Raw genomic sequence first — 22,588 nt, 5'->3', positions numbered from 1 at the left:
AAAGAGAAAAACATTTTGGGTTCCTTTTATTGGGAACAAAATCTTCCAGTAAAGGGGTGGCCTAATAACTTAAGTCCCTTTATACTGTAGAATATCGTGCAACTGACAAAGAGGACGTACTAGATCTATACGTACTGTACTTCGTATGTTCTTCCCTCACAGTGCACATTCTGGAAGGGATATTGCTGATGGAACGCCGACTGAAATCTGAATAGTATTGTGCCTTCTCTTACAAAAACCAGAAGAATCACTCGGCAAAGCATCCAACTGTCTGCATGTGGGGCAAAGGCTGAGAGCAGAGCGCACTCTCAAGCCCTGGCCACTCCAGGATGGGCATGAGCCTGAGGGGGAAGGTTCTGACTGCAGGTGAGTGCTGCTTCGGTACTTTTATTTGGGGGACGCTGACCAGAGGCAGAGTGGGAACTCTGGCTATTTCAGGATGCTCTGGGAAGTTTCTGCATCTCCTTTACACACAGTCACTCAGCTGCTCTCCTGATTAAATGATTTCCCTGGCTTTTTCTTTTCTTTTCCTTCTCTCTCTCTTTTTTTTTTTTTTTTTTTTTTTTTTTGGTTTTTTGAGAAAGAGTTTCTCTTTTCTCTGTGTAGCCTTGGCTGTCCTAGAACTTTCTCAGTAGATGGGGCTGGCCTTGAACCCACAGAGATCTACCTGCCTCTGCCTCTCGAGTGCCAGGATTAAAGGCATGAGCCACCACCACCCGGCACCTTAACTTGTTCTAATGTGCGTGCTTTCTCCCACATCTGGAGGAGAACCACACCCAACTAATCCATCATCCCTTGGATCATCCCCTGGATCTTCCCCTGGATCTTCCCCTGGATCTTCCCGGCTCTGCAGCCCCCATCTCCTCAGTCACTTAACAAGTTCAAACTCTCAAGAGGAAGATTCCAGGCCCTTCATGTCCTGCGTCTGCCTGTACCTCCAGCTGCATTCAAGGTCCTCCTTTTCTCAATTTCTTAAAAACACTCCCCTCCTCCTCCTCCTCCTCCTCCTCCTCCTCCTCCTCCTCCTCCTCCTCCTCCTCCTCTTTCTCCTCATCATGCTAGGGATTGAACCCAGGGCTCTGTACACACTAGGCAAGCACTCCACTAAGTGAGCCGCTACACACCCAGCCCTCCTGAAAGTCTTTAGATGTCACCACCACCCTGACAAATGTGGGCAATGACCCCTGGGAATGTCACTTCTCCCTCCTTCTCAGGACACTACCCCATCCTGGGGTCCTGGGAGGCCATTCTACCCTGGGTTCCTGTTATACTTCAGAGGGCAGGGACTGGCCTGGTCCATATTTCCATTCTCAGGACCGACCTGAAGCTTAATTTTAGGAAGCACCTGGGACAAATTTAGCAGGTGAAATAAAAGCACACCGTGAACAAAGGTTAAGCTGCGTACTTGGCGTCTTTGAGGCGGTTCACTTGGATACGAGGTACTATGCAACCATACCCCAGAGTCAAAGACAGCAGAAGTGTCGGGGGGAAAAGGATTGAGGGGGAAAGGCAGCTTCGTGGCTCTCTGACTCTCCTTTCCAACTCGGGGTCTCTCTCTCTCTGTCCTGCCTACCCTCATCTCCAGGCCAGCTCCACACTCTCCTCGCACCACTGGTCCTGGGAAGAATCGAAGATTCCATCTATTCTTTATGAGCCCAGCAGAGAAATGCTAGAGTTTGCAAAAAGAATCTTCTGAGAAATTGAAAGGAACCACAGTACAAAAAGCACAGGAGAGTCGGGCCGCTTGAACTCTGGAAGAAGCGTGCCAGCTTCCTGTACTTTGGATCTCCTGCTGAGAGAATCCAGTCTGGTGAACTCTCCACCTGGGTCTTTCCTGCCCCGCTTGCCAACCTCCGGGACCTTCTCCACAGAGAGTGTGAGCTGAGTTGCTCCTACACGTACATGCCCATGTCCACCAAAATATCCCAGGACACAGGTCAAGCCCTGAGCTCTACAGATGCTGGCTCCCGGCCTGCTTAGAGGCACCCAGCCAGTATCAAATCTGAAGCCCAAGGCAGGCTCTGGGCTTCCCCAACCGCCAAGCTTTCCAGTTACTCCCAACCCTGCCTTTTCCTGTCAGTTGCAGCCTAATGAGCCAACTTCTCCATCTCAACACCACAGAGGTGTGAGGCAGTCAGAGTTTAGGGGTAACCATTATACACCTATCGGTACAGAGCCCCTTCCTTTACCCTACTTCCAAGATGTCCTCTGCTCAGGCCAGCAGGTTCTGACCAGGCGCCCCAGCTTGCGTCTTCTCCCTCCCTCACCTTCCCAGCACCCTCAGGCTGGGTCTTGTCTCCCTCAGCCTGATCCAGATCAAGACCCTTCTTTTATACTTCTCATTAGGCAACCAGAACTGAAGGTCTGTAAATAGACATTTACTAAGAAATCTAAGCATACTCATGCTAGAAATGTGAACAAGCCTGGCCTGGAAACAGGAAGCTTGCTGGGCATGAGTTCTGGGCTCTGACGAGAGATCAGAAGAACAGAAGAGTGAGCTTGGCAGGCTCAGGTCATTAAGCCTGGCTTCTGGTGACCTGACCTGCGAGGTGACTCTGTTTTGTGGCCAGCTTCCACTTTGCTCACTCATGCCCTCCAGTGGCAGGCTCCTCTGTGGCAGCAGATGCTTGTCCTCCATGCTACCTAGATTTGACTCCATTTGACCCCAGTCCCTGAACTGGGAATCTGGCAGGCAGCTGAGTGCCTAGACAGTCCTGATGTACAGAAGCAACTTGAAGCCTTCTTGCTGACTAACTGGGGTAGGCAGGCGCCCTGGAGCTGGTACATCTGGATTTTTTTTTTTTTTTTTTTTTTTTTTTTTTTTTTTAAAGATTTATTTATTTATTATGTATACAGCATGTATGACTGCAGGCCAGAAGAGGGCACCAGATCTCATTACAGATGGTTGTGAGCCACCATGTGGTTGCTGGGAATTGAACTCAGGACCTCTGGAAGAGCAGTCAGTGCTCTTAACCGCTGAGCCATCTCTCCAGCCCCGGTACATCTGGATTTGAACCTGGCTCTGCCTCTAACAGCTGGGTGTCTTTGACTGAGTCCTTAGTCCATTGACCCTCAGGTCCTGCCTTTTTGAACAAGTCTGGAGAGGTCTTTTTCACAGGACCATAAAGATCCAGGATTGAAGGCTGGAAAAACACAGTGCCTGCTCTGTAGCATTCCTTCTTTTACCAACAGAGCTGTAACCAGTTTCCAGGAACTGTACACTGCCCAGAGCCCAGCTGCAGCCAGTGACACCCACCCCCCAAGTGCTGTGGGTAACTGCAGTCTCCTCCAGGCCCCCTTACTCTGCCGCTGGGAGATCCACTGGCAGACCCCAGCTTTCCCAGGAAGCCCCAGAAAGTGGCTGTTCCCTATCCGGGCTTACAGAGCTCTGTCCTCAGACCCTTGCAGCAGCGCCCCTCTGCCCAGCCATACCAGTCCAAGGACACCAGCCCACTGTTCTTCAGCACCAGGAGGACCACTGACGGCAGGGCATTAAGCGGTGCTGCTCCAAAATTGAAGTCCAGTTTCAGAGGAGTGAAGATCGGAGGCGTATGGCTCATGCTGTGGGAGCAGAGACACGGCTCCGTGCAAGGAGGTGGAGACAAGTCCGGGCTCTCACCTTGGGTCCCACCCCCAGGTACAAAGCGAAAAGTCTGGAGCTCAGGGCCAGTGAGGCAGCTCCTTAGTCCTTGCCTTCCCAGGTCCCTCTAGGAATAGACAAGAATTTGCTCCCCCACCCTCACCCCCTCTCAGCTTCCTGGGGAAGGCCTGGTGTCGGAGGGTCGGCGGGTGGTCCGTGGACATCTCCGGTACTTCCTGCCTGCCCCCAAGTCTATATTATCTTACCTGTGCCGGGTGGGCACTTTGTAGGTGAGCTCGCCGAAGGTGGGGTCACGTGCCAAGTAACTGTTGAGCACGTCGAGGTTGAAGAGGTGCCAGAGGTGCTTCCGGGTGATGCCCTCCGCACTGCCCAGGGAGCAGATATCCAGGATGGAGAGCAGGGGAAACACAGCTTCCAGAGACACGTGGCACAGTTCCTGCTTCTCGCCAACCACGCTGTCTGGGGGGCGGGAGCGTGGGGTAGGAGAGCAGAGGGTTTAGCCCCCCGCCCCCCCCCGGGGGTGGGTGCAGAACCCTGGTCAGAAGCAGCGGCTGACCTTCAGTCTGGAGCACATTTCCGACGGCAGCCAACCCTTCTTGTCTAAGACTTTCTGTGTGCCAGGCACTGCTTTGTTTTAACACACATCCTGGCACTTCACTTGTACCACCATTGATTGTCAGTCTCATTGCAACAAAGCGTAATTCACGGACTGTAAAAACTACACTCTGACACATACAATTCGGTAGGCTTTATATATTCACAGGCAGGCAACCACCACCGCTAAGTTTTAGAGAGCTTCTACTGTTCCCTTAAAAAAAACTCAGTACCAACTAGTCAACACTCCCCCTCTAGGCCTGCCCCACCTCCAGCTACTACTAATATAGTCTCTGGCTGTGTATTTTATCTATTTTGAATGTTCCAAACATGGAATCATTCAGGGCTTGTTTTTTTTTTTCTGATTGGTTTCTTTCACTTAGCGTCGTGCTTTCAATGCCCATCAATGTGGTGGCATACGTTATCACTTTACCCTTTTTCTGTGATGGCCTCCCTTTTACTGATGGGGAAGGTGCGGCATATTTAGGTAGTGCCACACTACCAGTAAGCGTGGGAGAGTCAGAACCCAGTCCCATTGGGTGACTGTTCTTCCGACGATGCCTGTTCCGGGAACTTCCGGCGGGCACAGGGAACAGTAACAACTCCATCTCATGGTGGAGAGAGCCCCGAAGCTTGACTCGGGATTTGCCTGTCATCTCAACAGAAGGCAGCACATTTGCTGACTCTTATGTCGCCACAGCTCGGGGACACATGTATGGGTGTCCCAGGGACAGACGTAGTTACACACATCGGATCCCAAAGGCGTGGTCCATCCCGCCCTCATCCGCTGGGCCAGCTTGTCTTGAACTGAGCGTGCTTCTAGGGCTGTATCTCACAATTCACCTCTTCCCTTCTCCCCTTCCGGGCCCCAAATCTCTACTGAGTGCCCAGGTACCTTTGTGGGACAGGAGACAGTAGCTAATGGTCCAGAAGTACTGGGAACGGCTCTTAGGACAGGCAGTCAGATAGAGGGTATCCTGGGAATGAGGCGGCATGGTCCCCTCCAAGCGGTTGAATTCTAGAGCTGCTGGGAGACGGTGCAGGGGTCATCGGTGGGCAACTGGACAGAGGTGTCCTGGCCTCTCACGTTCCTCCTCAGATGCCCTCCCCTGGGTCACCACAACACTCCCTGAGAGCAGAGCAGGCTTGGGGTGGACAGAACTACGCATCTTGATGTCATTTGCATCTGCCCCAGTTACAAAGTGGAAAGGCTACGTTTTCCACTGTCTTGCCTGATCCACACATGGTGTGGGTCATCTGTCTTTTTTTTTTTTTTTTTTTTTTTTCTGGTTTTTCGAGACAGGGTTTCTCTGTGTAGCTTTGCGCCTTTCCTGGAACTCGCTTTGGAGACCAGGCTGGCCTGGAACTCACAGAGATCCACCTGGCTCTGCCTCCCAAGTGCTGGGATTAAAGGCGTGCGCCACCACCGCCCGGCGGGTCATCTGTCTTAAGGACACACAGACACATGCCTCCCTGGCCCCAGACCCAGCCCAGTCCCCAGTACCACAGGGGTCGTTGTTGAGGCCCTTGGGTCTGTGCTGCTCCAGGACCAGGCGGTAATAGAGGGTGCAGTTGCCATCGTTCAGGAGCACCAAAGGCTTGACCTCCCGGCTGTTCACCAGTATGTTCCCGAAGTCCAGCTCCTTTGGCTTTGCCTGAGATCACAGTCAGCCGGCTGCTGGGGGCTCCCCCAACCCTTCAGAGCATTCCCCAAGGAAAGGCAGATCTGAGGTCGTGTGCAAGGATCCATATCTTGTCCCCTGCCTTCTTAAGGTACCTGGGTACCCAGGACTTTCCCTCCCTTCTGGGTCCTGGCTCCTCCTCCACCAGGGCCTCCACTCACTGAGAGGCATCCGGTAACGCCCATGCCCACCAGCCGAATCCTGTAGTATTTGGTGGCTCGGGGATTGGTCTTTTGTGACTGTCTGGCTTCCCAGACCCACATCCCCACTCGGAACAGGTACTTGGTCTCCTCCAAAGGGGTGAAGGTCCACGTCAGTGTCTGGGGTCACAGAGAGGATTCATTCTTGCATGCATGTGTCCAGGACGCCCCCTCCTGGGCTCCTGGCTGGGGGAGGTCTCAATACCAAAGCTTGACACCATTTTCTACCTGCCTGTTTATTCAAATGCTGAGCACTTTGCACACATCGTATTATCCTGTCTCTGACGCCCCTCAATCCTACATCCCCATGACAGGGCGGACTTATTTTGATGGAAACTGGAGCCTCAGAGAAATGGAATTCCTGGACCAGGGTCAGAAACCTGGTGACAGGGCCTGGGGCAGGAACTCAAGTGGGTTCCTACATGTGTGTGATTTCTCAGGCTCCTGTTTCCTGTCCCTGGGTGTTTATGGGTACCAAGTATTGGTAGTTACTGCTCTGCATCTGATCTACCTCAGACTAGGGACAAAGTTTGTTGTTTCGGTGCCCATTTGGGTCCCCCTTTTGTACTAATCTGGAACACCGCTTCCTGAGAGAGTCACCCATTTGGACCATATCCAGCTGATTCAAACTACCTGCCAAGAATCTTGCTGCTTGGATACCATTAGTGATAAAATTTAGACATGCTGGGGCCCTGGCATCATGAATGCCACATCCAGTCCCAACTCTGCACTCCTAATATTGATCTTAATTAAATACTCTTCCCCTGAGTCTTGATTTCCTGTAAGATGAGGGTGAGGGAGGTGTTACTAAAACCTCCTAAACCTCAGGCTGGGGGGAGGTGACTATGGATTGCTCAGATGGGTGTACATCACAGGCCATGAGAGCCACAAATAAGCGACGGAACAGGTAAGCGTGACAGGTACCCTCTCATCTACGCTTGGCAATGGGGCCCAGGCACTCACAAGATTCTCATGGGGTTGGATGATGCCCTTGGAGGGCTGGACAGCCAGCATCTTTTGGTGCTGCTGGGAGACTCTCCATTCGAACTCCAGGGGCAGCCGTGAGGGGTTGTGAAAGGTGAGGTCGCTGGTAGAGGAACAGCCCACCCAGGTGGGCTTGAAGAAGATGCTTTTGCAGGTGTCCAGCTTCAGCTGCAGGGGCTCCTCTCTGCTCTGGATGCTCAGCTCCTGAGCCAGAGGAAGGGAGGAAGGACAAGGCCGTGACCTTTTGGCTCTCCTGGCATGTTTAGGAGGAGGCATGGCTGTGCAGATTGTCACCCTTGGAAGGGGATAGACAGAGCTGCTTTCCAGCTTGAACATAGCAGCTTCTCTCAAAAGCAGATTAAGATGAACCCAGAGCTAGGTATGGTAGATCACTCCAGAAATCCCAGCACTAGAGTAGATGAGGCAGGAGGATTGCCTTGAGTTCAAGACCAGACTAGCCTGTTTAGTGATATTCTCTCTCTCTCTCTCTCTCTCTCTCTCTCTCTCTCTCTCTCTCTCTCTCTCTCTCTCTCTCTTCTTTGATCTGTAGCTTTGGAGCCTGTCCTGAAACTTCCTCTGTAGACCAGGTTGGCCTCAAACTCACAGAGATCCGCCTGGCTCTGCCTCCCAAGTGCTGGGATTAAAGGTGTGTGTCACCACTGCCCGGCTGTGATATACTGTCTTTAAAACACAAACATCAAACTCTCAGGGACCCAGAGAGGATGTATCAGTTTTTCATGGGGTCGGATGTGGGTCTGCTATCCAGCCCTGCCCCTGCACTGGCTGAAAACAGCACTCTACCACCTACAGTATGAGTCTGGGGTTACTGCAGATTTTTCTCTGGCCCCAGACTCCACGAAGCAGACAGCTCACTGAGAAGCAGCAGAGTTGTCATGGGTGGAGCCCACGGCTTGCTCCCTACTATTTCTCTTTATTAGAGAAATGCCCCCATCCCCACCCACCAGCTACTTTGGCAGGGACCCTAAAAATGTGGCCTAAGGACACTGTCTCCCTCTCCCCCGCCTCCTACCTTGAGATACTGGGGGTAAAAGTTGAATTGCAGGTAGAAAATGTGCTGCTTCCATGAGGTGCCCTTGGGGCATGTGCTGATAAGGAAGACCTGGTGGGCCTCAGGAGCTACAAGGCCAGAGGGGGGCCTCAGGGTGATGTCCGAGCTGCTGTTGGGGGCCAGGCTGAAGGTTAACAGCATGGGGCCTTTGTTGACCAGAAGCAGGCTTCTGTAGGAGGGCTCCCCAGAAGACACTGCTGGGAACATCTGGGAGTTGGGGAGAATAAGAGAGAAAGGGATCCTTCCTCAGGTCTTCACCCTAGATACTCATTCAGGGACACTCAGGTTGGGATGATGCTGTCTCCAAGGAGACCCAAGATCTCTGCACACAGCCCAAGCACCGAAGAATTCCTGATAATTAGAGGAGGTCACAGCCTGCCACCAAAGAATGCTTGTGTCCTCCAAAGACCTCCAGACATAGGGATGTGGTGGCCTCAGGTCCCAGGGAAAGTCGGGTCTCTAAGGCCTGTCCTCAAGTTTAGAGGAGGTGCTGTTTTTAGCAATGATTTCCAGTTACTCTTTGAAGACATGCTTCCACCCATCCTCGGTCAGAAGATCGGGGTCATTCGCTCTTTCTAGATGATTCCCACTCAGGTGTCAGAGGGAGATCTCCCACAATAGTCCCAGCTCCTAAACACTTCTCAGCTGTCTTGGATAAGGCCAGGACTAGGCTAAACACTAAACAGGCTTCACAACCCAAGGCCCATAATCCCTGGGCCAAGTTCCTATCTGGCTGTGCCAAAAAGTTCATGTGAGTCAGTACAGAAGCAACACAGGCGGCCACTAGACCGTGGGAGGGCCTCAAGTCACACTAGGAGGAGCTGGCCAGGGACCAAAGGCATCCGTGAAGACACCCTTGAGCACCGGGGGAGAGCTTTATTTGAGGGAGGGGCGGCCTCGAGGTGGATATGAAGGAGGCACAGGCTTGGGATGGTGAACAGACGGGAAGCTGATGGAGAAAGCAGGGTGGTCTCATGCCCTTGTCTCAAAGAGGCGTCCTTCCTGGTAACAAACACCGGTGAAAAATTGACATAGAGCAAGAAGCTGGGAAGGTACAGCAGGATTGGATTCTGGGAACTTGGCCCCAGGCCATGCACTTTTCAGCCCAGTGTCATTCGGCCTCGCAGGGCCGAGGACACCTCCAAGGTCCGTCTGAGAAGAGGTCTGGGAATTCTGACTCTCTCAAGAGTGATTGCGCTCTTGCTTTGGGCTGGTTTATCCCTAGGGTCCAGCCTAGGGCTTGGGAGCCAGCGGGTGCTCAGTGAGCAGGGCAAATGAAGGAGCTGGAAAGTATGGAGGACCAGGTGAAGGTTCCAGATGGGGTGGAGAAGGACTGGTGCCCAGTCTCTAGACCGTTCCTGTGCTGGGACCATGGTCCAAGAGCATGTTATTCACTGGCCTCGCTCCCTCGAATGGCCAGGAAGGACATGGGGATGTATGACCGAGGCCTTTAGAAAGAGAGGCTGGGGTCTCTCGTCCTGCTCCCACTGTGGTTGGGGCCACGCTCACCTTGGGTACATCCAGGGAATATTGGGGGATGTGGTGCTCTAAGGCAGGATAGTAGCTGTGTCCTCGAGCCCGGACTTTCAGACACCAGGATGGGACCACTGTGCAGTCCTCCTCAATATTGCTGTAGCTCTGAAGGACCTGCAGGGGCCAGGCCACGAGGAAATTCAGAGTTCAGTCTGACCCTTCAGGCCAGTCACCTTGCCCCTCCCTGGCCCTAAGCTGTAGGCATCCTATACTGGGCACAAGAAAGGAGGATTGAGGGAGGCTGCAGAGGATGGCCAGCCATGCCCTGTCCCTTCAGCTGGAGCCTCTGACTGGCTCTCTGTACACTCTGTGGGAGGAGAGTGGGGTGAGCATTCATTCTATAGGAATGGGCCCAGAGCAGTGCTGGCCAATGGGAATACAACACGAGTCACAGATTCCGGCTGAAAATGCAATTTTAAATGTTTCCGTGTTTGTTTAAACATTTTTTTTTTAAAAAAGTGAAATTGATTTCAAGAATATATTTTATTTAACTTAATAGGTAAATGTTATCATGCAATCATTATAAAAGCTATTACTAAGATAGTTTACATTCTTTTCATACTAAATCTATGAAATTTGGGTATTTTTTACACTCATGGTACATCTCTACTTGGACCACCATACCTCAGGTGTTCGCTGGTCATGTATGACTTTCCTGCCAGCACAGGTCTGAAACCTGACGTGCTCAGCTTTGGCCAGCCAGAAGTTAGCATCCTATTCCCCCGCGTCTCCCATTTCCCTGCTAATACATGAGGATGGGGACAGTTAAAGGGATAGGTATGGTGGCCTATGCCTTGGTCTACATAGGGAGTTCCAGGCAAGCTGAGGCTACACAGTGAGACCCTGTCTCATAAAAAAAGAAAGAAGGACAAGACAAGACGCTGGGGGTATAGTTCAGTTGGTAGAGTGCCTGCCTATCATGCATCAAGCCTTGGGTTTGGTCCCCAGCACCAAATTAACGGAGTGTGGTAGTTCATATCTGTAATCCCAGTACTCAGGTAATGGAGGCCATCCTTGGCTATACAGCAAATTCAAGGCTTGGCCTGCACTAGATAAGATCTTCTCTACAAAAACAAAACACTGCAACCAAGCTTGGAGGCTGAGGCAGAAAGATTGAAATGAGTTGAAGCCAGCCCTGACTATATAGTGAAAGGAACCCTGTCTATTGAAAAACAACAGAGAACATAAACTACAAAATAAAAACAGTGACTTTGCTTTGGAATACCTCCTTCAAGGTCTAGAAACCAGGGACCCTCTATCTGAGACCCCCCAGAGAGTTCCCCCCCTAGGTACTAAGTTTTCCCAAAGTGCTTTATTCCAGCTGCATTCTTCCCTGAAAGGAGGGAAGGGGAGGGAGGGAGACCACACAGAAAGTGAGAATCAGAAGGACCAAGTCAGGCCATGAGCCTGGGAGGATCAAACCAGTAGAGGGCACTGTCTAGCCAAGGAAAAAATAGGAGAAGCCTGCGCGGAGAGGATGGGCTCTGTGGCCGCCTGGCATCCTTGTAACTGGCCTCTGCCCTTCAGGCTCCAGGGAGGGACCACTTGTCTGGTCTGTATGCACACACCTTATAGACAGCGAAGGCTTCTAGCTCCACCGCGTAGAGGCTGTTGGGGGCGGGTGGCTGGAAGTGCAGACGCAAGGCTACGGACTTGAGTGGGCGCACGTCACTGGTGTTTGGGGTCACCCAGAAAGGGCAGTCAGATCTGCAAGTCCAGACCACGGTGATCTTGCCCTTGGTATGGTTCTTCAGGCACAAGGGAACAGGGTTGGGGACCTCAGGCCCAGGACAGGCACCGAAGTCCACATCAATAGGCTCTAGACTGACAGCCGGGGGAAAGACGGCCAGGTCCTTGGTGCCATCAAAAAAGTACTCCGTCATGGGGGGGATATGGGGGTACTTGGTGGCTGGCTGTTCCACATCCTGCAGATCCTGCATAGGGAGAGACTGGGACAGGGTTCAAATGTCATTCATCTTGCTGCTGACTTTCTTCAGCTCCCTCCTCTCCAGAAAAGACTGCAAGCTCTCGGGGCAGGTCGTCTCCAGCTACGGTGGTGTAGGACACAGGCCTACTCGATGACCACTAGGGAAGGGACCAGGGTCCTGGTGAGAGCAGCCTGCCTCTGGGGGGGGGGCTGCAATGTCTGGCACCCCACATACCTCCATGGGCAACATGAGGGCCCCGTTCTCATCCCGTTCCAGCTTTTTCTCTTTCAGCATGGCAGCCAGGATGTCTGGAGAGTAAAGTGTCAAGCCCCGAGCCAGGTGTGTTCGGTACCAGGTGAGGTGCTGAGGCCTCAGGATGACCGGCTTGATGTTGTCTGAGTGGCAGGTTCCAATCAGGTCCAGAAACAGTGGGTCCTGTGACACCAAAGTCCACATCACATGGTGACATTTGTCCGTGTGAGACAGGGCATGGGGTAGGTGGTGAGGCCAGGAGATGTAGGGGTTGGACAGAGGATAGATGGGGAGCAGAGGCGGAAGGGTGGCCAGTCAGGGGAGCATCCTGAGAACTGCCCTCTAGTTGAGGAGATAGTGGGACTCCAGAACAAGTCAAGAGGAGCAACCTCCACCTGGAGATAGGATGCTCAGTTATTGCCTGCCCTTCCCCCACTTCCCTTGGGTCCTGGGCACTCTCCTGTGTATCAGGGCCAATCAGGAGCCTACCAGACTAGCATTTAGCCCTGCCCATGGAGTGGGGGATGGTGGAAACCAGGGCTGTTCTACCCTTTCACCCCAAGGCCTCCAAGAGCTCATGCTTCACTTGTGAGAATCGGGCAAAGAAACCCTTCCCTAGGTAGAGGGGTGCAGCCCAGGGCCCAGCTGATGAGGACAGGCTACATCTCAGCCTAAACTTCGTCATGGTGTCCAGATACTGCACATCACATTTGCCCAAGGGGCTGGGTTTGGGCTCTGGCTTCAGAGTCCCCACCCTGCACATGCGGTGTGGGCTGATGTCCAAAGCTCCCCTTCCCAGCTCGCTGTCAGCAATACCAGCGGGCGTGGAAGCAGCAGAGCCTAAGGCAAACTTGGCATGCCCGTCTGGATTAGTGAGCTTTCATGCACCCCTGGCCAAACTCAGCCTCTAAAGCCATGGCAGAGAGTCGAAAGATGACCCAGGCAGACAGCCTTGGATGTTCTGAAAAGAGGGAATAACCCACCAAGCCTTGCTTCCATCTCTGAGTCTCATGGCCTCTCACTAACTAAACAGAACGGCCTCTTCGACCCCATCTCGGTCCCTTCTCCATCACTCACCTGGTGGTGGATGAGACAGGCCACCCTCCGGAAGCAGATGATAGGATGTGTGGGCTGGTAGGCGCAGCGCAGGGTCATACGGGCCTTGCCTGCCAGGGTTCCAAAGGCAGGCCTGATGCTGAAGACACTCTCCGGGCAGTCGATGTCAAACTGGAAGTGAGCTATGCAGTCCGACTTGTTCTCGATCCACAGGGTCTGCTCGGAACGCTCCCCGAGCCGGATCCAGCTGAAGTTGATGCAATAATGCTGCAGGGATACATCGGGACCTAGGCAGAGGAGACGGGTCCTCGTGAGAGGGCCCTGCCTCCTTGTGTGGGCTGGGGTGCCAGCCTCGAAGGAGATCTCATGAGAGGTCCCACTGCTGGGATGAGGACCCCCCCTAGAGCTAGGTGGCCAGGCTGGATAAGGCCCAGGTCCCCTGCAAAATTCTGAGTCCCACCATCACTATCTGGAAAGATGGGATCGCCAGGCATGCAGAATGCTCCCCTACACGGCCACCAGGGGACAGCAGACGCCTAGGCTGAGGGACCGGGAAGCAAAGGTCTCTCTGGAGTAGACAAAGAGCTCAAGGGATTGACTCCCTAGTGGGATGCTTATGTTCTGGGGAGTACAGCCTCCTGGGATGGCCGTTACCTTTACAGAAACCAACGACTTGGAGCAGAGTTGGGGAGGCACAACCAGAAGGCACGATGGAGAAGTAGTCTATGGCTCTGCTGTCCAGGGTCTTGGGATGGAAGAACACTGACAGGCATTTCTTCTCTCCCGCAGGCACGATACCTTGGCTTATGGAGCACGAGAAGGTATGGTCTTTGGTCAGCATGTCCTCAGACATTTCAATCTTGAAGGGGGCGTTCACCTGTCGGGTCAGGGGTCACGGGGAGGAGAAGTTCTAGTCACAAGTTCAGGCAGTCTGTGGAAGTCTTCCTCATACTGAGGAAGCCCCACGAGGGATCGGGGACAACTCGTATCCGGTCCGGCCTATGTGAGTATCAGGTAACACAGGGAGAAAGGAGACACACTGTGTGTCCCACCTCAAGGCTGCCCAAAGTGGGGGCCTCTTTTTCTTCTCCCAAAGGTAGTGTGAGAGCTAGCCTCAGACCTGGGGTCGGGACACTCAGGGGGCTAAGGGCACCTGAACCCAGCCTCAGCTGACAGGAGAGAGAGGAACACCTGATGACGGCTGTTCACACACACACACACACACACACACACACACACACACACACACACACACACACACACACACGTCCTGTGTTTGTATCAACAATCACTAGTGTACAAGGCTTTGGGTCTGAGGGTGGAGGGGAGGGAGGAGGGCTTATGAGGGTGGGTCCTAAGCATACTGAGTCTTGGGGTCCCCGAGTCCTGCCCCTTCCCTCTTGCCCATCCCCTCCCAGTACATGCACACCACAGACGGATTGTACAGCCTGATCTGCCGCTCCATGGTGCAGCCCACGGCGACGGAGCCGAAGTGTAACACCTTCTGGAAGCCCTCCGTGTCCTGGTCCTTTGGCTGCTTGTGCTTTATGCTCACCAGCAGCTGCGTACATTTAGCTGGGGCAGAGATGGGGTGGGGGCTTGAGGGGGGCCTATCAGGACCTCTGTAGCCCCAGTGAACAGTCCCTAGAAGGCATATGTCATTGTCCCCTGCCCACCACCGGGAGGGATCGTCTGTGACTTGATAGACAATGAAGCAGGTGAAAAGACAAGAGGGGACGGGGGGAGGGGCACGCTGAAGTCTAAAACCAAGGTCTCTGGGGACAGAGGGGAAGGCAGGTTTACCTGCAGCCTGTATCTGGACGCTGCTCTTCTGTCTGGCGCCCTTTCCGTACCAGCACAACGCCTCGACGTCATGGATGACAGCTATGAGGGGCTCAAAGGTCACTTTGATCTTACAACCCAGGCCTGGCTCCAGCATGCCCGTGGTGGGAAGTATCTGGAATGGGGTTGGGACTTCCCAGGTGAAGAAGGTGGGCAGGTCCCTAAGAGTGAGGGGGTAGGTCAGGTCCTGGGGTTCTGCTGCCCCCCTGGCATAAACTTGTCTCCTCCGCTCCCTACGGCTCTCTCCTCCCAGGGGCCGCTATCTCCCGCTCAGGACCTTAGCCCTATCTCCTCACCCCACATTGTTCAGACAGAACCAGGTCTCCACTGTGTCCCCGATGGCACATATGGGCAGTTGCAGGGACGATGGGCAGTCTAGCATGTGGCAAGGCAAGGTGGCCTTCAGGGACACACAGAATACCCCTTCTTCTTTCTCAAACCACAGCTGGTCCGTGTATTCCTTCTGCAGGACAGAAGGCCGAGGAGGAGGCAGTCACCAGTGAGTGGTACCCAGGTAAAACTCGGGTTCATACATCCCACCTCTGCTAAGCCATCCCCTCGATAAATCCCTGGCAGGCGGGCGTGGCTGTAGCCCATCATGTCAGAACTTCCTGAGCTCTTATATTGTCTTGGCCTCTGAGAAAAGGGCCACTTCTGTGGGGAACAAGGAATTTTCCAAGAAGCCAGATACAATGGCACACCCCTGCACTTGCAGCTATTCGGGAAGTGGATGCAAGAGGATCACGAAAACCTAGAGGTATTAGAACAACCTGGGTCACATAGTGAGACTATGACTCAACATAAAGAACCCTCAAAGACAAAAAGTTTCACACACACACACACACACACACACACACACACACACACACACACACACAATCTGAGAAGTTTGCAGGGATCAAGAGGCTAAGGAATCTAGAGCTTTCTGGTGATAATCAAAGCCTTTATGACCCCATACCCAGTGGGGAGCATCCCTCTATTGAATGAGATCAAGGTCTGAGCCTTCTTTTTTTGGAGTCTTTCTAAGTTGTATATCTTTTTGTTTGATTGGTTGATTTTTTTTTTCTGAGACGGGATCTCATTTTGTAGCCTTGACTGGCTTGAACTTGTTATGTAGACCAGGATAGCCTTAAACTCAGAGAAATTCATCCGCCTCTGCTTCCCAAATGCAGAATGTACAGGTGTGTGGGGAAATCCCTGCTGCTGGGACAATCCTCCTAGTCTGAGGTCTCTGTTCTTTTGCCCTTCCCTATACTTCCTTGCTTCTCTGGAAGACCTTACCTCTTCCAGAGGTCGGAAGATGATGGGAAGTGTGAGGGTTATGCCTGGGCTCAGGAAGATGGGCTGAGGAACCATGGTGAAGAAGAACTTGGTCTTGGGAGGCCTGCAGAGAAGAGCTAGGTGATGAGCATGTCAGAGCTGGGCTCAGAACCACCAGAGGAAGCCAAAGTCAGAAGACTGAGGAAACTCAATAGGGGGCCGGATTGCAAGTCCTTCTCCTTTTATTTTTATTTTATTTTTTGAGATAGGGTCTTGTGTAGCGAGGCTGACCTCAAACTCACTACATGGAGCCTTGAACTCTTGATCCTGAAGGTATGTGTCCCCATACCTGACTCCTACAGTGTGTACACACATGTAGACACACACATATGCAGACACACACACACATGCAGACACACATATGCATGTAAATAAAAATAAATCTTAAAAACAACTTTTAGGGACTGGAGAGATGGCTCAGTGGTTAAGAGCATTGGCAGGTCTTCTAAAGGTCCTGAGTTCAATTCCCAGCAACCACATGGTGGCTCATAGCCACCTATAATGGGATCTGATGCCCTCTTCTGGCATGCAGGTGTACATGCAGATAGAGCACCATATACATAAAATAAATAACTCTTAATAAATTGTTATTTAAAACAAAAAACAAAAAACAAACAAAAAAAAACAACTTTAAAAAATGTTAGAAAACCTGGCCAGTCCGTGGTTCATAATTGTAATTCCATCACCTGGGAGGATTGCCACAAGTTCGAGGCCAGCCTGGTTTATATAATGAGTTCTTGGTCAGGCAGGGCTATATAGTAAGATCCTATCTCAAAACAAACACAAAATTGACAGCCTTCAAAAAACTATCAACCAACAAAAAACAAAAGCAACTTTAAGCATATCGCATATAGCCGGGCACAGTGACACACGTCTATAATCCCAGAACTTGAGAACCAGATGTAAGGGGACTCAGTACTGTAATGTGTAATCCCCCAAATCGTCTATATATTCAGTCAAACCCCGTTATCACACACACACAAAGTAGGTGTGTATTGAGCTGATTTTAAGTTTTTAAGGAAGCTCAAAGGGAGAAGGACAACAGGTCATCTTGAGAAGGTGGAGGACCTCACACAACCAAGTATCAAGTTTACGGTCAATTCAGCTAATTAATTCAGGCTACAACGATTAAGCCCAGGATCACACTAGTAGGTCAGAAGCACAGAGTGGTTCCCAGCTATGAATCAACACATCAACAGTCGGTGTGTGTCGGTGGCAGAGACACCATCAACTGGAGTGTGTCAGCTTCCATAAATGATGCTGAGAAAACCGAACATTCAGTTGAGGAAGTGTATCATCAAACCACTCACAAACAGCAATTCCATATAGGTAAAAGAACAATTCGAAAGTCTCTTTGGAAAAATACTCTAGGGGAATATCTTCATGACCTGGAGGTGTATACAGAAAGGCAAATCAAGTTTTTTTTTTTTTAAATGTTACAAAAGCATATCATATTCTTTCATTCAAAGTTCATGAGACAAATTAAACTCTATTATTTAAGGATGCCAAACACATAACGGCAAATCCATTTGGAAACAGCAAGGAAATTGTTAAAGCTGGAGGCGGGATGGTTCTCTGTGGGGAGGAAGGTCCCACGCTGTGGGCTCCAGTTATTATTTCTAGGATTCTTCACACTGCATGTGTTTTGAACGTTTTTCTGGATTGGTGGGTTTTTAAAGGTTGTTTTGTTTTCTTTTTAAAGAGTACCCACTTCAGGGACTTGAGGGCTCAGGTTCTGGGCCCCTCGTTCTGGTACCTGTACTTTAGCTTCTGAATCTTCAAGGAGAGGTTTTTCAGAACCAGGTTCCTTGTGATCTCCTTGCCCAGCTCCCAGCCTTTCCAGTGAAGCTCCTCGGTGACCTCGATGCCCCAGACCACCCTCTTCTTCACTTCATTTTGCTTCTTGGCAACGCATATTTTCCTGCTCAGGGGACTTGAAAGCTGTTCAGACATCAGGAAAAAGGGAAGAAGCAAAGCCAGTCAGCGGGAATAGGATGCTAAGACTCAGAAAACAGGTGAAGATGCCCCATCTCCATCCTGTTTTCAGCACTTCAGGGATGGTGACGTCCCTCAGCCTGGGGTGTGGACTAGAGAGAAAATGGAGTCCAGCATCATCACATCCAACGTCACTGCAATGGTTTGCTCATAAAAGGCCCAGCAATGAGGCCTTACCGAGGCTGCCCTATCCAGCTCCATCAGGTTTGCAGACGGAAGTCCCGGCTGCTGGGTTCTGTCCCTTGGGCATCCTCAGGCACCTCTTCCTGAGGAGCCTTTGCCTCCTGCTCTTTCTCAACCTGCCCTGCTCCCCAGAAGCCTCTCCTAGCTGGAATAATCTACCACAGGCATTTCTCCAGAATGAAGGACATCCCACAGTTCCTTCACCGGACCATCAGCTGGCTATTGGAGCAGAAGAAGGAGGCAAGTTGCCCGTGACCAACTCCCACCATGCCCTCCTAGGCCAGCTCACACGCTGCTTAAGACTTAGGGTACCAGTGTTTCCCTGACTGTAGCAGAAACAAACAAACCAACCACTTCTTCCATTGATCCATATCACTTATCTAGCTGAGAAGGGAAGAGGCTGAAACCTCTTAGGCGGTAAGATGGAGGACAGGTGAACTGGACACCTCTTCCTGCCATGACCATTGCCGTGGACACTCAACTCACTGCTTTTTTTTTTTTTTTATCTTTGACCAGTTATTGCTTGTCTGTTGTTCCATAACACAAGATGGAGTCATCCAGTCAGCAAATATCTGTTGACTGCCACGTGCCAGGCACTGTACGAGGCACTTGGGCTATGATGGTGAAGAAGACATAAATCCCTTCTCTCTGGAGATTACACTCTCCGTTTCAGTGTTTCCTAAGAGCCTTGGATGGCCAGTATACTTTCTTTCCCTGATTGCCTATGGAGGAAAGGGGGTACAGATGATGGAGAGGAATCCGTCATCCAAATCAGTTAGTGCATCCATCAGGATCCAAGCAGGAAATAAGAAGCCGCCCGAGTGCTCGCTCAATCAGGAGGTCTCAGGCTCAGTGGGTGGGGTGCTTCCTGGGTAAAGGTGAGGAACTGAGTCCAGATGCCCAGCACCCATGTGAAAGCTGATTGCAGTGGCATGTGCCTGTAACCCCAGCCCTGGGCAGGGGTGAGGGCCGGAGAGTTGGAGACAGGCAGATGCCAGGGACTCGCTAGACAGATAGATAGTCTAGCCAAAATGACAAGCCCCTTCACTTCAGTGAAAGGCTCTCTCAAAATGTAAGGTGGAGAGTGAGAGAGAAAGATACCTGATAGTAATTTCTGGTTTCCAAACATGCCCATATAGTCAAGTACACAACACACACACACACACACACACACACACCACCACCACCACCACCACCACCACCAAGCAGTGCAATACACAGTCAAAGACAGAGGGAAAAAAAACACCTACAGGTTATCAACATCAATAAATGCCCAGCAGGATTGGAGAGAGAGCTCAGACGTTGGCAGCCCTTGCTGCTCTGGCAGAGGTTCAAGTCCACTCCCAGCACCCACCTGTACTCATATCTGCCCAGGGCTCCATCTAGGGAGGGCAAGTGCCCGAGTGTATATGGGGGAGTCGGTCCCTCAGATTCTCACCACGTTGTACTGTCCCAGCGCCCCTCCATGGTCTTGCCAACGCTTGGTCCACCATCCTGACCAGGTCCTCACCTGGGTAGTTGTGACACTGCTGCTCGCCAATGTGCTGGCACTCAGGCATGATCCATCATTCACAGTGTTCACGGTACAGTCCCCGCTCTCCCGGGGCCTCGTGGTGTGGCATGAGTGTGCGATGAGCATCTAGCCAAGGCAGAGATTCCTACCAGATCCACACAGGAGTCTGGAACTGGGAGGGGAGCAGAGGAGGAACATGAAGAAGAGACTTGATGGGGGGAACTCACCGTTATTGAGGTGGAGGAGAGGTATGCTCCCTATTCTGACAGTGCTCTGAGGTGGCCCCGTGAGAAACGAGGTTGAACATAAGCTCCAGAGCTTTGGCTCAGTGGCCTGAAGTACCACTCAGGAAACCACACATAAAGTTCACGCAACCATGTTCTTCCATGGCCACACATGACATTAGTTTGCTTTCTACTGCTGCAATAGATGCCATGACCAAAAATAACTTAGAAAGGAAAGGGTTCATGTTTGTCTTCCAACTCCCAAGAAAGTCAAGGCAGGAACCTGGAAGAAGGAACTGAAGCAGGAACACTTTTTACTGGCTTGCTCTCCATGGTTTACTCAGCTTGCTATTTTGTTTGTTTGCTTTTAGGCATAGCCTCACTATATAGCCCTGGCTAGCTAGGAACTTGCTCTGTAGACCAGGCTGGCCTTGACTCACAGAGATCTGCCTGCCTCTGCCTCCCAACTGCTGGGATTAAAGGTGTGCATCACTGGCTGACTGTGACTTGCCTTTTATTTAACCTAAAAATCTCCCTTTTCAAGTTGGTGGTTGAGTTCCCCAGCGCATTCGGATTCAACAACCTCGTGATCACCTGTGGGAGTTTACACACTTCCTGCAGACACACTCATTCCCTCTCCACCAAGCAGAGAAAGCCTCTGTTGACTCATTTCTTCCTAGAGGGTTCTCCAACCACTGGAGGGAACCGTCTCCGTTCATGCCTTCATCCCATCCATTCATTCACAGAGCGTTTGCTAAACACTTACGACCCAGCCTGCACTCTGCTAGACATGGGACAAGACAAGTAAGGTTCCTACCTTCAACTGCAAAGTGGGTGATCCAGACGGAATCCAAGAAATACAAGCTGGGGATGAGGAGAAGAGTCGTCACTTCTCTGTCTTGGGATAGCTTTGCAATCTTGCCCCTATTCCCTGATCTCTCAGATATCAGGGGATTCGACAGACAGTTCCTGCCTCACCGCTCTGAAAGCCCCCACACAACAAATCAACCTATTTCTGAAAGGTCAGAGAAGAGAGGAAACGAAGTAGGGTAGAGGAGCGGTCCAACCCGGTCTTAGCGCAGTGAGCACGGAGCCTGCTGGGGACAGATGGGGTCATTTCCAATGTTTCGCCGTCAAAAGACGGGGCAGCTGTGGGGATTTTGTTGCTTTGCTTCTCGGTTTTGTTTTAAACCCATTTTCTAGTTTCAAGGTTGGGGGGGAAAAGATACCCCCAGCTCCTTTTATTTGCCTAATTTCCGATCTTAAAAATTTCCAAAATGACCGGTGGGAACACGGGGGTGGGAGGAGTGGATATTGCCATGTGCAGTCGAGGAGAAAGCGGGTAAAGCGAAGGGAACAAATTATACTTAGAGGGCTTCTCCCGGTCTCCCCGATCCCGCGCCTGATTAATCCCGCCCATGACGAAAGGGCTCTCGGGAGACCCGCCGAGGTTTCCTGGAGGAAGGGGTCTCGGTACAGATACCTTCCTTGACACTTCTCTCCCTGGGCTCCAACGTTCAGAACTCATACTGCCGCCATACTGACGTCTCCATAGATACAGGACGCGAGGGACACAGCGTCTCTTGGTATCCCAGGGCAACGACGGCAACCCAAAAGAGCCAAAGTTCAGAGAAAGCGAATGAGCACTTCCCCCCCTTTTTCATTTATTTTCTTCATTCTCCCTTTTCTTCTCTTTTCTTCTTCTCCTCCTCCTCCTCCCTCTCCTTCTCCTCCTCTTCCTTCTCCTCCTCCTCCTCTTCCTCTTCTCCTCCTCCTCTTCTCCTTCTCCTCCCCCTCCTCTTCTCCTCCTGTTTCTGCTTCTTTTGGTGATGAGGATAAATTAATCACTAAGTCCTGACATTCAGTCTTGACTCCCAGACTTTCCCTATTGTAGCAGCTACTGTGATCTTCTTCCAGTTCCTGACAAAGTAAACATGGTCCCCCTAATTTTCAGGGCGTCCTGGCAGTCATTACTTTAGTAGACAACCATATTCATATACTGTTGCTGGGCTCAGTACCTGAATGGGAGTCATTCCTAATCTCTTGGGGTAGACATTGTTGATCTCAGCTCAGCCTATCATTCCTTATGATCACAACTATTCAGCTGAAAACAGCCCCTGGGTTATTTCTTACTGTACAGGGATTTGTGAATGTGTTCCTTCTGCTGGTGAAAGAGGATGTCTTTGGCATTTTCTTCCAGGGTGTCTTCTGGCCCAAGATCAAGGTGAATCAACTCATTTGAAGAGAGTCAAAAGTTAGTGGTGTTGGGGATTTAGCTCAGTGGTAGGGCGCTTGCTCTTACATATAATAGGGATTTGGGGAAGCCCTGTTGTCCGTGCATTGGTGTGCATGTCGGGAGAAAGGTCTCACTGCATAGACAGGGCTGAGAATCTCAAAGTTCATTCTTTGGCAATTAAACATGTTTTACTGCCTCAGCCGTGAACCCATTTCTTCTCAGAATGAAAAGGGTGTGGTATGGTTATAGAGGGAGAGCTTAGGGAGCTGGGGGCAAACCCAGAAAATAAACCAGCAGTCTGGAGGATCGGGGTTCCCTTGTGTAAGGTGGGCCAACGTGACAAAGCGACCTGAGTTGGCCTGGGAGATCACGGGAC

At 51.5% G+C, this 22,588-nt stretch overlaps 1 protein-coding gene across 7 annotated transcripts in view; it reads right to left on the bottom strand.

The window, feature by feature from the left end:
• Window positions 1-21,559, bottom strand: part of Cfap65 (cilia and flagella associated protein 65) — a 33,470-nt gene extending 11,911 nt beyond the window's left edge. For 3 of the 7 annotated variants that reach the window (XR_013044072.1, XR_013044071.1, XM_042260085.2), the window contains exons 1-20: window positions 21,460-21,559; window positions 20,794-20,840; window positions 19,750-19,924; window positions 17,818-18,002; window positions 16,023-16,125; window positions 15,038-15,204; window positions 14,703-14,902; window positions 14,329-14,474; window positions 13,554-13,776; window positions 12,921-13,186; window positions 11,826-12,026; window positions 11,232-11,612; window positions 9,640-9,777; window positions 8,092-8,337; window positions 7,041-7,265; window positions 6,039-6,197; window positions 5,700-5,850; window positions 5,091-5,222; window positions 3,847-4,060; window positions 3,433-3,561 (exon numbers count right to left, since the gene is read on the bottom strand). Coding sequence is in view for 4 of the 7 variants with exons in the window: in XM_042260085.2 (XP_042116019.1) it covers window positions 3,433-3,561; window positions 3,847-4,060; window positions 5,091-5,222; window positions 5,700-5,850; window positions 6,039-6,197; window positions 7,041-7,265; window positions 8,092-8,337; window positions 9,640-9,777; window positions 11,232-11,612; window positions 11,826-12,026; window positions 12,921-13,186; window positions 13,554-13,776; window positions 14,329-14,474; window positions 14,703-14,902; window positions 15,038-15,204; window positions 16,023-16,125; window positions 17,818-18,002; window positions 19,750-19,878 (3,395 nt within the window). In the remaining 3 variants the exon portion in view is untranslated. The remainder of the gene's footprint in view (window positions 1-3,432; window positions 3,562-3,846; window positions 4,061-5,090; window positions 5,223-5,699; window positions 5,851-6,038; window positions 6,198-7,040; window positions 7,266-8,091; window positions 8,338-9,639; window positions 9,778-11,231; window positions 11,613-11,825; window positions 12,027-12,920; window positions 13,187-13,553; window positions 13,777-14,328; window positions 14,475-14,702; window positions 14,903-15,037; window positions 15,205-16,022; window positions 16,126-17,817; window positions 18,003-19,749; window positions 19,925-20,793; window positions 20,841-21,459) is intronic. The other 4 variants (XR_013044073.1, XM_015985665.3, XM_076550038.1 and 1 more) reach the window with 3 other exon arrangements.
• Window positions 21,560-22,588: the final 1,029 nt, after the last annotated feature.

Source organism: Peromyscus maniculatus, chromosome 13 (assembly GCF_049852395.1).
Source record: "Peromyscus maniculatus bairdii isolate BWxNUB_F1_BW_parent chromosome 13, HU_Pman_BW_mat_3.1, whole genome shotgun sequence".
NCBI lineage: Eukaryota > Metazoa > Chordata > Mammalia > Rodentia > Cricetidae > Peromyscus > Peromyscus maniculatus.
This window is presented reverse-complemented; position numbering and strand designations above follow the sequence as displayed.